Source organism: Myotis nattereri (assembly GCF_964212035.1).
Source record: "Myotis nattereri genome assembly, chromosome: 8".
Lineage (NCBI taxonomy): Eukaryota > Metazoa > Chordata > Mammalia > Chiroptera > Vespertilionidae > Myotis > Myotis nattereri.
The window spans coordinates 72520834-72534036 of NC_138083.1; the positions used below are offsets into that span (position 1 = coordinate 72520834).

Consider the following 13203-nt stretch of genomic DNA (forward strand, 5'->3'; position numbering starts at 1 on the left):
CTTCCACACATCACATACATGGCCCAACTGCTGTGAGAATCCACCCAGGCCAGATCCTTGCTGCATTGATTTATCAAAATCATTTTGATACCTGTAGTTTCTTTTTTCATTTTATACCAGAACTACAAGTTTCCTAAGTTTACTGGTGTCTCTTATTTAACTTTCTCTTCTAAGTTTTTAGGAAAACCTTTCTGTTCTGCTGCATTGAAATGTAGGGCACAATATGAAGGCCACACAGCAAACTGGTTAAGAGTGTGGACTTTGATTGAATCAAATGGATCTGAGTTAGCTCACTTACCAGCTAGGTAATAGCAAGTTATTTGACTGTATGGGTTTTTGTTATTTTTGAAATTTCCTCAAATGTAAAATGGGGATGGTAACAGTAAAACTACCTCATAGGATTATTGTGAGAGTTAAATGTGATGGTGCATGTAAAGCATGTATCACAGTGCCTGGCACAGAGCTTGACACTTTGGTTGCTGCTAATATTGTTGCTGTGGCTGTTACAGTAAGAACTAGAGGCCCGGTGCATGAAATTCATGCACGGGCCGGGAGGAGGGTCCCCCTCAGCCCAGCCTGCACCCTCTCCAATTCAGGACACCTTGGAAGATGTCCGACTGCAGTCGGAGATCCCTCTCACAATCCAGGACTGCTGGCTCCCACCCGCTCGCCTGCCTGCCTGCCTGATTGCCCCTAACCGCTTCTGCCTGCCAGCCTGATCACCCCCTAACCACTCCCCTGCCAGCCTGATCGACGCCTAACTGCTCCCCTGCTGGCCCGATTGCCCCTAACTGCCCTCCCCTGCCTGCCTGGTCATCCCTAATTGTCCTCTCCTGCAGGCCTTGCCCCCCCAACTTCCCTCCCATGCAGGCCTGGTTCCCACCAACTGCCCTCCCCTGCAGGTCTGATCGCCCCTAACTGCCCTCCCTTGTAGGCCTGGTTCCCTCCAGCTGTCCTCTTCTGCCGGCCTGGCCACCCCCAACTGCCCTCCCTTTCAGGCCTGGTCCCTCCCCTGCTGGCCTGATCGCCCACAACTGTCCTCCCCTGCCGGCCATCTTTGACCACATGGGGTGGCCATCTTGTGTGTTGGAGTGATGGTCAATTTGGATATTACCTCTTTATTATATAGGATGATAATTTTATTTAATTGCTTCATCGTTTTATAGAATTTAGAATGTAACTCTTATCTTTTATCTTATAAGATCGTCATGACAATCCTGTCATCACCACTCATTTTATTTGCTACTGTAGTTTCAAATATTATTCCTAAGTTTGTTACATTTAAAAAAAAAAAAAAAAAAAAGAAAGTCTACACCTGTAATTCCAGGTATGGGTGCACTGCAGCTTTGTAAAAGGAAGACACATGTTCGGACTTGGTTCTTTGCTGTGCTACATGTCCCTTAGAGTCTGAGTTGGTTTGGTTTCTTTACATGGATTTCCTTGGGTGATTTCTTTACATGGAGTTTCCTTTTCCTCAAGGAAGTCAGGATTGTGTTACCACATTTAGTTGTCTAGAGTCATCCCCACACAGAGTTATCTGCCCCTAGACTGTCTATTCTTATTCTCTTGCCAATTATTTATCTGAATTTTTAGAGGCCAGATTTCCCAAATTCTGGCTACTGATAAGATTTTCATCAGGATTCATGTTCTTGACTGTTGTTGGGTCTAGGATGACTTGATCCTCTTCTCACAAGGTTCTGTTACTTCTACTTTACTAACCAATTCATGCTTGGAGGTCAAATTGGGTCCAGGGCAACATTCCCTTGTTAATTCATGTGTTGGCAGGGGTAAGTAAGAAAAGAATAAGACTCTAAGCAGCTGTCCAGGTTGCTCAATATTTTAATGCTCTATTAATTACATTATTTCATCATAAAGGTACCGTCTGTGTTTTCTAATTGGGTAGACAGATAGTAATATGACCCCATAGTGTTTCATTCTTATTCTCTTTCCTTTTCCCCTCTCCTCCACCGTGCTTTCCACCTTTATTTCTTAACTTCCACACAGATATATGCCTTCTTAAGGATATTCAGCTTTACTTCCTCACTTTATTTTGCTTTAAAAATTCTTTAGTTCTCCCCACCCCTGACATAGTACAAAACATTTTCTGTGAGTTCTCCCTACTTGCTTGGCAATATACTGCCCAGAAGACCTTGGTTTCTGCTGTAAGCCTGGAGGGTTTGCTGTGCACCTCTAAAGCGCTGAGTTGCCCTAACTGATTTGGCTCAGTGGATAGAGCGTCGGCCTGCGGATGCAAGGGTCCCAGGTTCGATTCCAGTCAAGGGCATGTACCTTGGTTGCAGGCACATCCCCAGTAGGAGGTGTGCAGGAGGCAGCTGATCAATGTTTCTCTCTCATTGATGTTTCTAACTCTCTATCCCTGTCCCTTCCCCTCTGTAAAAAATCAATAAAATATATTTAAAGCGTGGAGTAACTGTTAGGTTAGAGACGACCTGCCCAGACATCAAGGGACTGCCTGTCATTATAGTCTTCTTCCCATTTTCAGTTTCCCAGAAAGCAGCGAGGGGCTGATTTGAACTCTGATTCCTTTTATGAGCACAACTGAAAGCAGGTGGTTGAGGCTTTTATTTGCTTTTCTGGGTCTTATGATCACATTCAGTGCAAGTTAAAACTGGGAAATGACTTGAGAATAAGTTATTTGGGCAGTGGGAATTGATATTTTTTTATGTTTACAATTCTCCTAGTCCTCCTTAGTTTGTGGCTGGTTTTTTGTTTTGGTTTGGGTTTTGTTTGTTTTGAGGGGCAACACTTTGCAATGCAGGTTTAGATGTCTGCCCTGCTGCATATGTAGAGGGTGGGGATTCTTACTGTGGACATTTGGTCCATATTTAGAAGTGAGGGATTTAAGGCCATCGGTCAACAGCTTCTTGCATTGTTTGCTGTTCTCCATTGAAGTCATGATTAACACCTGGGCTTTCGTTCGTTTGGGTCCCCTCAGATACACCTATGAGCGAATTGATGGGCGAGTACGGGGAAACCTGCGCCAGGCAGCCATCGACCGGTTCTGTAAGCCAGACTCAGACCGCTTTGTCTTTCTTCTGTGCACCAGAGCGGGAGGCCTGGGGATCAATCTCACAGCCGCTGATACCTGCATCATATTTGATTCAGACTGGAACCCTCAAAATGACTTGCAGGTAACCATTAGGATGATTGCTGTTTGCCTGAGCCACCCCGAACCCAAGAACATTATGGCAGGGCCTGGCTTGGCTATAGAGTGTCTGCCATGTTCCATGCTATGGTGTCAGCCAGAGGGCAGGCTTAAGGCCTCGACCTGGGGGAACTGAATGAAAAGTAAATGCTGGCCCTTCCTACTAATCAGAGAATTGTTTTTTCCTTTTACTTAAAATTAAATGATATTTCATAGCGTGTAGCCAAGTATAGAATTGAACTACTTTATTATTATCATCATCAGACATAAAGAAAATTATTAAGCTTGACTAATCCTCAGTTCTGGCATTTTCACTCGGCTTGTTTGTTAGATGGCCATATGTCATATTCCGCTAGAGAAATAACACAGGGGTGGGAAAGCTCCACGGTGTGTCAGGGCTGACAGGCATCCTCACTAGCTCATTTGTTTTGCACTTAATGCAGAGTTTATATATGCCCTTTTAAGTGGATTTACAGGGTGTGTTTTCTAGTGTTACCCAAGTTAAATAATGGTGACTTTAAAGGATGATTTACAAAGATTGAAGTTATTCGAAGATTGAAGTTCATACATTTAAAAAGTAAGCAGAGACAAACAAGAAAATGGCAAAGCTAACACTTCCAGTTTAGAGTTCTTCATCAACCCTGTTTGAAACAGTGACCAGACTAGACAGTAAATTAGCCAAAGAGATTCTAACTTTTCAAGAAGATCATTTAGAATATAGATTTACATTATTATTAACGATAAATTTATCCTAAGTGTATCTTCGTGTATCTTCTAATACTCGGAGTGTGAGTGTAAGGTAGGGAGAGTAGTGGGTGCCTCACAACCTTTTCATGGCACAGTGATTGATAAGAGAAGTTTGGAGGCTGCTTCTTCACAAAACTGAAGAGGTATCCCAGGGGATTCCACAAGGGAAGGGAGGCCAGGAGGGAGAGCCAAGCTGATGCCTGTTGAGCCTTCTTCCATGGCCACCACTTCACACAGAGCATTCTGCTTTGTCCTTTTCATTTAATGAGTTTCCAGGCAACATTTTATTTGAAGAAAGCAGTCTACTAGTTAAACAACCAGTCCTTTAAATTATTAAACTGATGACAATTGGCTAAAACTCAGAGGGAAAAGTCATTATAAAACAAATAGTGTGGCACTGTTTTCAGTAAACAAGGAAAAATATATGAGTTGCAAAGAGCAATACTTATTACAAACAAATAAAACAGGATAAGGGGATAAGAATGATGAGGGTTGGATGCCCTGGTTTAGAAAGTGGTCTAGGAAGGTTCCTTTAAGAAGGTGATCTGAGCAGAGACCTCAATGATGAGGAAGGATCTTAAATTACAAGGTCAGAAGGAAGAATGTTCCAGACAGAGGAATAAAAAGTATACCCACTTAGGGTGGGAGTGAACATAGGTGGCACCCCTGAAGCAGGTGGGCCAGGCCCTTACTGTACAGTCTCAATCCCAAATAAAGTGAGTCAGGTTTCTTTGAGTTCTCTCCTGCCTCTCTTGTCAGTGTCCTCTCTTTCACTCCCTGCTCCTTTTTTCCTGCTGCCCCAAAGTATCCTTTTCCATTTCCCATGCTGTCAACTCCTCTCCTTCCTATTCTCAGCCAGCTCTTGACTGACTTATTGACACATTTATTGAGCCCAAATGTAGGCCTGCAAAAGGAAGGGCCGCTTCCCAGTACTCCCTGACTCATGCTGCCAAGAGCCTAATTCCTCTCTTGCATGAGTAGGTGACCTGTGGAGGCAGACTTGTAGATTGGCAGGAGCAATGTAAAATTGCTAGGCTTGAAATAAAATACTTGTGTGTAGAAACTGGGCTGCAGTATTATACCAGCATGCTAAAAGTGGTTGGGTTCCAATAGCACTGTAGTAATTTCTTTAACCTCTCTGATTATGCAGTTTTTACATCAAGTAATAAGTAGTATTTTTAAGTATTAAAGAAAATCTGCTTTTTAAATGTAATAGAGCTAATGACTTGAAATAGTATAAAGGTCAAGAAAGGATATAGCACTATGCTTGGTTCTTTGTACCAACTATTTTATTTTCACATGATTGTAAAGGCATGGTGAGAGGTTTTGCCAAGTTCTGGACTTGAAAGTGACAATAGTCAATTAAAGGCCTGAATCAATTTAAAATCTCACTGCTTGGGCAACTAAGCCACTCCCCCTTTCTTCCCTTTGCAGTCACTGGGATCTGAACGTCACTACTTTTTTTATAGGCCTTTGTTCACCTCAAATATATTAAAAACTAAAGAACTAACGGTGGGCCTGCAAATTGTGCAGGAGCACATCAGAGCTCTATAATTTTTCCTGTGTGGGGGTGGCACCGCTGCTCCCACTTGCCTAACTACTCTAGGGTTCTGTATATATATATCTTTGCTGATGGATCTTATTTGGACTTCATCTCGGTTGCTGCCCTAGTTCTCTCTCTACCACATGTTTTTGTATGTGAGTTTGAAAAATTAGGAATACCTGATTAAATGTTGGATTTTTTACTGTAAAATGACGAGTCTCTAAATGTGACAGGATTCATCTTGTTATCTTTCAGGTAAGTCATCTTGGTAGAGCATATGTTTACCTCCTGGTATCATTTAGCTGCCTGTGGCAGTGGTCCCCCAAACAGGTTTGCTTTTCTCAGTTAATGAGAAGCCCAGAGATGTGTAGTCAGGACTAGTGGGCTGGCTTCATAGTGTCATCAGAGTCCCAGGTTCCTTCTGTCTTTCTGCTCCTCCATCCTCAGTGAATGTGGTTTACATCCTCTTGATTCCCAGATGGATACTTCATGTCCCAGTCAGGAAGGTGTGGTGCTTTTTTCAGGAAGCAGAACCTTCCCAGATATCTCCAGTACACTTCTGCTACATCTCACTGTCTAGACCTGTGTTACCTTGCCATCTCCAGGAGGCTGGAAGTGGTTTCATGAGGACATGTTGCTGCCCTTTGCAAGAATCAGGGTTCGGTAATGAGGAAGAAAGGAAATGTGGATACCACAGAGGTAACTAACAGTGTCTGCAGTGCTCCTCTTATTAGACCTTTGCTCAGAACCTTTCTTAAACTTCCTCCTGTAATTTACTCTCAACACTAGATGAGCCAGAAAAAGAAAAATCATTGTAAATTCTATGGCCACATATTGTTGCTGCTTTATAGATTCCATAAACTGTATCACTTATCTTGATTCCTTTCTTTACCAGAGTTATCCATCAAACCTTCCCCTGATACTAAAGATTTAACTACCACTAAAGATACAGAAAGAAGTTGTGGCAACTAATTGTAATAGTCAAAGACTAAATGGCTTAGTTGTCCAGTAACAGAAGACTGATTGACTAAGCCATATATAAAAGAATGAGGACTATGTTTGCAGACACCTAAATATAGTGTTGGGTGAAAAGAATAAGGTGGAAAAGTATGCAAGCATTTATCTAAAAAGGCTGTCTCTTCCTTCCCCTGCCCCATGGAAAGATAAAACAAAAGCTTTTTTATTTTTAAATATTTTTATTGATTTCAGAGAGGAAGGGAGAGGGGGAGAGAGAGAGAGAAACATCAATGATGATAGAGAATCGTTGATCAGCTGCCTCCTGCACACCCCTACTGGGGATTGAGCCCGCAACCCGCACATGTGCCCTTGACCAGAATCAAACCCGGGACACTTCAGTCCGCAGGCTGACGCTCTATCCACTGAACCAAACCGGTTAGGACAAAAAACTTTTTTAAATGGTTACCTATGGGGGGAGTGAGGAAATACGATGGAAGTGACAGGGATAGAAGCTAGTTTTTCCAAATATGCCATTTTGCATTTAAAAAATATTTTTATTGATTTCAGAGAGAGGAAGGGAGAAGGAGAGAGAAGTAGAAACATTAGTCGGCTGTCTCGTGCATGCCCCCCAGCAGGGATTGAGCTCATATGCCCTGACTGGGAATCGAACTTTGACTTCCTGGTTCATGGGTTGATGCTCAACCACTGAGCCACACCAGCCGGGTGCCTTATTGCATTTTTGACTTTGAAATCATCCTAAGTATTTTATAGCATTATAAAACAAAATTAATTTTTTAAATGTATCTTTTTTGTTAAAAGTATTACAGATGTCTCCTTTTTTCCCCCTTTGACACCCTCTACCCCATGGCTGCCCCCTACCCAGGCCTTCACTGCACTATTATCTGTGTCTGTGAGTTATGCATATATGCATATAAGTTCTTTGGTTAATCACTTCCTGCCCCCACTCCTTCTGAGATTCATCAGTCTGTTAAAAAAAACAACTTTACTTTGAGATCATTTTAAACTTTAAAAATGTTGCAAAATAAGTGCAGAGTTCTAGGACCCTTCACCCAGCTTCCCTTAATGTTAATATTTTATACTAGAGGCCCGATGTATGAAAATTCGTGCAAGAGTAGGCCTTCCTTCCCCTGGCTGCCAGCACCGGCTTCCCTCTGGCACCCAGGACCCGGGCTTTCCTCTGGCCACAGGCAGGCATCCGGGACCCAGGCTTCACTCTGGCCCGGCTTTGTCCAGAAGGATGTCTGGTCTAATTAGCATATTACCCTTTTATTATTATAGATAACCATAATGCAATTATTGAAACCAGAAAATTATCATTGATGCAATACTTTATCACAGACTTTCTTCATATTCCTTCAGTTTCCTACAGATGTTTTTCTTGTGGTCTGAGATTCAATCTAGGAGCTCACATTTCCTTTAAAAGTCATGACTCTTTTGCCTGTTCCAATCTGTAATCGCTTCTGTCTTTCCTTATTTTTCATGACCTTGACACTTCTGAAGGGTACTGACCAGCTGTTTTCTAGAACTCAATTTGTGTTTGCTTGATGTTTTCTTATCAGATTTTGAAGTTATGCATTTTGGACAAGAATATCATAGAAGTGATGTTATGACCTTTTCTGTGTATCATATCATGAGGCATATGATGTCAATACCTTACTCGTGATGTTAATCTTGATTACTTGGTTGAGTGGGATCTGCCTGGTTTCTCCACTGTAAAGTAACTCTTTTTACCTTTGAAATTAATCATTATCTTGGGAGGAGATATTCTGAGACTTTAACCTGTTTTTCATCATACTTTTGCCTATTTTAGCATTCATCAATGGTTCTTGCCTTCATTAATTATTATTATGGTGTTTGGCTAAGAATAATTTTCTGTTGCAGTCGCTCCTTCTGCAGATATTAATTGGAATTCTACTATAAAGAACAGTTGACCTTTGCCCACCATTTATTTACTTGTCAGTATGAACTCAATAATATTTATTTTATGGGTTTTTAATTCACTAGAGGCCTGGTACACGAATTCATGCATGGGTGGGGTCCCTCTGGGTGGCCTGCAGGGATCGGGCTGAAACCCACAGTCCAACGCTGCCGGCAGCTCCCACTCATCCCAGCCCCACTGTGCCTGCCGCTGGCTTGTGCTCAATCAGTCCTGATCAGGAGAGGCTCACGGTGCCACAGCAGCACTCCCCAGCTATGAGCCCTTTCAAGGGGAGTAGCCTGCGGGATCAAGCAGAAACCAGCTCTCCAACAAGGGGTCCCAGATTGCAAGAGGGCGCAGGCCAGGCTGAGGGACCCCACTGGTGCATAATTGGGCCAGGGAGGGACCGCAGGAGGGCTTCAGGGCATGCCCAGCCTATCTCGCTTAGTCCCGATTGGCCAGACCCCAACAGCAAGCTAACCTATTGGTCAGAGCATCTGCCCCCTGGTGGTCAGTGCACATAGCGAGTGGTCGACCGGTTGACTGTCTGCCCCCTGGTGGTTGATGCATGTCATAGCGAGCAGTTGAGCAGCCTTAGCATATCATTAGCATATTACAGTTTGATTGGTTATTTGGTTCTGCCATTTGGTCTATTTGCATATTACCCTTTTATTATATAGGACTAGGGGCCCGGTGCACGAAATTCGTGCACTGGGTGTGTGTGTGGGGAGGAGTGGCCCTCAGCCCAGCCTGCCCCCTCTCACATACTGGGAGCCCTCAGGCGTTGATCCCCATCACCCTCCAATCGCAGGATCGGCCCCTTGCCCAGGCCTGATGCCTCGGCCAGAGGCGTAGACCCCCATCACCCTCCGATCGCCTGATCGGCCCCTTGCCCAGACCTGATGCCTCCGCCAGAGGTGTCAGGCTTGGACAGGGGACCCCCATCTCCCCCCGATCACTGGCTCTGACCCCCGCCCAGGCCTGAGGCCTCTGGCCCAGGAATCATGCCTGGGCAGGGGACCCCCATCTCCCTCTGATCACTTGCTCCACCCCCCGCCCAAGCCTGACTCCTCTGACCCAGGCTTCAGGCCTGGGCAAGGGGACCATCATATCCCTCCAATCCCTGGCTCCGCCCCCCCGACCCAGGCCTGATACCTCGGCCAGAGGAGTTGACCCTCATCACCCTCCAATGGCCAATCACCAGATCGGCCCCTTAACCAGGCCTGAGGCCTCCGGCAGAGGTGTCAGGCCTGGGCAGGGGATCCCCAGCTCCCCACGGTTGCAGGCTCCGCCCCTGCCCAGGCCTAATGCCTCTGGCCAAGGCATTAGGCTTGGGCAGGGGACCCCCAGCTCCCCGCGGTTGCAGGCTCTGCCCCTGCCCAGGCCTAACGCCTCTGGCCAAGGCATTAGGCCTGGGCAGGGGACTCCCAGCTCCCCGTGATCTCCCGCTCTGCCCCTGCCCAGGCCTAACACCTCTGGCCGAGGCATTAGGCCTGGGCAGGGGACCCCCAGCTCCCCGCGGTTGCAGGCTCTGCCCCTGCCCAGGCCTAACGCCTCTGGCCAAGGCGTTAGGCCTGGGCAGGGGACTCCCAGCTCCCCGCGATCTCCCACTCTGCCCCTGCCCAGGCCTAACACCTCTGGCCTAGGCGTCCAGCCCGGGCAGCGGGGACCCACAGTTGCAGCGGCCCCGTGATCGTGGGCTCCACTTTAGGCCCAGGCAAGGGACCCCTAGCTCCCAGGACTGCCAGCTTCGACCGTGCCCAGCTCCCATCACTGGCTCCACCCCTACTTCCTGCTATCACTGGCCAGGCTGGCAAAGGCGCCTGATGCTCCGATCATGGCTGGGGGGCAGGGCAAAGGCGGCCCCAGGGCCGCCTTTGCCCTGCCCCCCAGCTCTTAGCTCCCCCCTGGGTTTCCGATCACTGTCAGTGGCAGGGGGCTTCTTCCTGCTTTCCCTTTCGCCTCCCTGCATTGTGCCTACATATGCAAATTAGCCGCCATCTTTGTTGGCAGTTAACTGCCATCTTAGTTGGCAGTTAATTTGCATATAGCCCTGATTAGCCCATGAAAAGGGTAGCGCCGTACGCCAATTACCATTTTTCTCTTTTATTAGTGTAGATTACTCTCATTACTTAATTTGTTGTTCAGATTTGGTCATTTGTAGGTCCTTCACGTTGGCTCCTGTGTTGTGTGACAGGCTGCCATCAGTTTTTGAGCACTTTCTTCCTTTCTAGGACCATGAGGTGTTCAGGTTCATGTCCCATTTTTCTTGGTCTAGCCGTGGAATTGGCCATTTCTCCATGGATCCCTCGTTCCTTTTATTTGAGGATGGCATTTAGAAACTATTTGGTACTAGGTATGCCCATTGCTACTGGAGTATTATTGCTTCTAGTCTCTCTGAGCAGACAGAGTTAAGAAATGTGTGTATATATATATATATATATATATATATATATATATATATATATACTAACACAAATGCTCATACCACACGTCTCTATTTATTCCATTTCTGTCCATCCATAGTGAGATTTCTGATTCCAGACCAACCCCACAGAATTCTTTCTAGCCTTTCCCACTTCCTTATTTGTAACTCCTTTCCCTGGCTGTGAGAAGCCTGGATCTTTTCTATCATAACAAAGTATATTTATTCATTTGTTCAATCCTAATATACACATAAGTATACTAATTTCAGAATTACTAACCCATATTCTGTGAAAAGTAAATTTACCAACTTGCAATATTGGACTACATAGTGGCTTTTTTGGTTATTAGTCTTACAGTATACAATCAAAATATCATTTTCCAAAGATACTGGGTCTAGTTTTTTTTATTCCCACCCTCTTCATTGTGATTAAATTAATGTAGGGAAAAATTTATTTTTAAAATTCTAAAGCAAAACAAAACAGTTGAATCTGGCTGTATATCAAGTAAACAGCATGAACTCAAGAAAGAAATTATTTCAAATGCCTATATTTAATATTTTTACATTGTCATTTTGATATGATTTCAGTTTGCGAGTCCTATATACCCTTTATCCAGGTTCACCAACTGTTTACATTTGCCACATTGACTCTATTATTTTTGCCCTTTTTAACCCTCTCCTCTGTGTCTCTGAGTGCATTCATAGACATAATATGCGCATGCACATAGACACACACCATTTTTGTCTGAACCATTTGAGTGTAAGTTGCCCGCTAAGCACTTTAGTGCAGCAGTCGCCAACCTTTCAGACCACACGGACCAGCAGTGGTCCACAGACCACCAGTTGGTGACCGCTGCTTTAGAGTGTATTTCCTAAGTGCCAGGACATTCTCTTATATAAACACAGTTCAGTTCTCAGAATCAGGAAATGAGAATACTGTCTCCAATCCATAGTCCTTAATCAAATTCTGTCATTTCTCTCAACATTCGTTATAGCTATTATTCCCCCTAAGATCCAGTCCAGGATCACCCATTACATAAAGTTCTCCTCTCTCTAGCCTCCTTTAACTTGAGTCAGTTCATCGATATTTCTTTCCTTTTATGACTTTGATGTTTTTAAAGAGTACAGGCCAGACATTTTATAGACTGTCCCTCAGTTTCTGTTTGTGTCTCCTCAGGATTGATTCAGGTTTAGTAATACTACTACTGAAGTGATATGTCCTTGTCAACATATCATAAGAGGAACATATGATGTCTGTTTGTCTGATAACAGACTTTGGTCTCTTAGTTAAGTGGCATCTGCCAGACTTCTATAAGTTGCTGTTTTTTCCCTTTGAAATTAATAAGCAATTTTGGATAGATAGTTTGAAACAATGTAAATATCCTGTTCCTCATCAACATTTTACACATTGATTTTAGTGTCCATTGATTATTTTTGCCTGAATCAGTCATCATTATGATGGTTGCAAGGTGGTGATTTTCTGTCACCCTACATTTTGTTGGCTACTACTATAAAAAAGCTTTCCCTTTTCTCCCATTTATTTATGTCAGTATGTACTCATGAATTCTTTTTTATTCAGTGGGTTATATTCCACTGCTATCTTTATTTCTTTTGATGTTCAAATAGTCCTAGACTTAGCCAATGGCAGCCTCCTCAAGTTTCGAATGTTATTTTAATATGTCTCCATCATTGTGTGAGTACTTCCTTGCATCCTGGCACAGTAATATGTTTTAGGCTCATCTTATACTTTGTCTGCCCCAGCCCTTCAATTAGCCATTTCTCTAACATGACTTTGTTCTGTCTTATGAACAATGGAATTTAGAAACCAAGATCAGAGAGTCAGTTGTATTCTTTGCCACTGGAAAGCTGTTGCTTCTAGACCCTCTCAGTGAACATAGCTGGAATACATACACACAGAGAATATAAATATGCATATATGTATAACATGCCTTCATATGTATATGTGTATATGAACAAGTGTATACATAAACTTAATTATGAATATCCACATCTATTACATGTGTGTATATACACATGTGCACACCTAACCATGAGTTAACACTGATAACCTCCAACCCATTCTAACACCACAGTCATTCTAGTTTTCCTACTTTCCATATTTGTAATTTCCTTTTTCAACTCTCAGTATATGTACTAATTTGCTCAATCCTAGATTACACAGAAAGTAGTTTCGAAACTGCTAACCCTACCACTGTGAAAAAGAAACCTACCTGCAAGTGGGTGTTTAAAGCACTGTGATTTAACTGTATATATGTAGTGGGATATAACCCTAAATGGGTGAAAACAAAAATCTTACATCTTTTTCAGTAATTATGTTTTGGTGAGATTATAATGGTACTGTTTTTCTGAGACTGTTATATATATAGTGGGATAAATCAAATGAGTGACGACGTTGTAGTTAACAA

The 13203-nt window shown here is 43.7% G+C and overlaps 1 protein-coding gene across 1 annotated transcript in view; it reads left to right on the forward strand.

The window, feature by feature from the left end:
- CHD6 (chromodomain helicase DNA binding protein 6) overlaps positions 1 to 13203 on the forward strand; it is a 132304-nt gene that overhangs the window by 64569 nt on the left and 54532 nt on the right. Inside the window, exon 17 of the mRNA XM_081096942.1 lies at positions 2957 to 3152. Within this exon, the coding sequence (XP_080953068.1) occupies positions 2957 to 3152 (196 nt within the window). The remainder of the gene's footprint in view (positions 1 to 2956; positions 3153 to 13203) is intronic.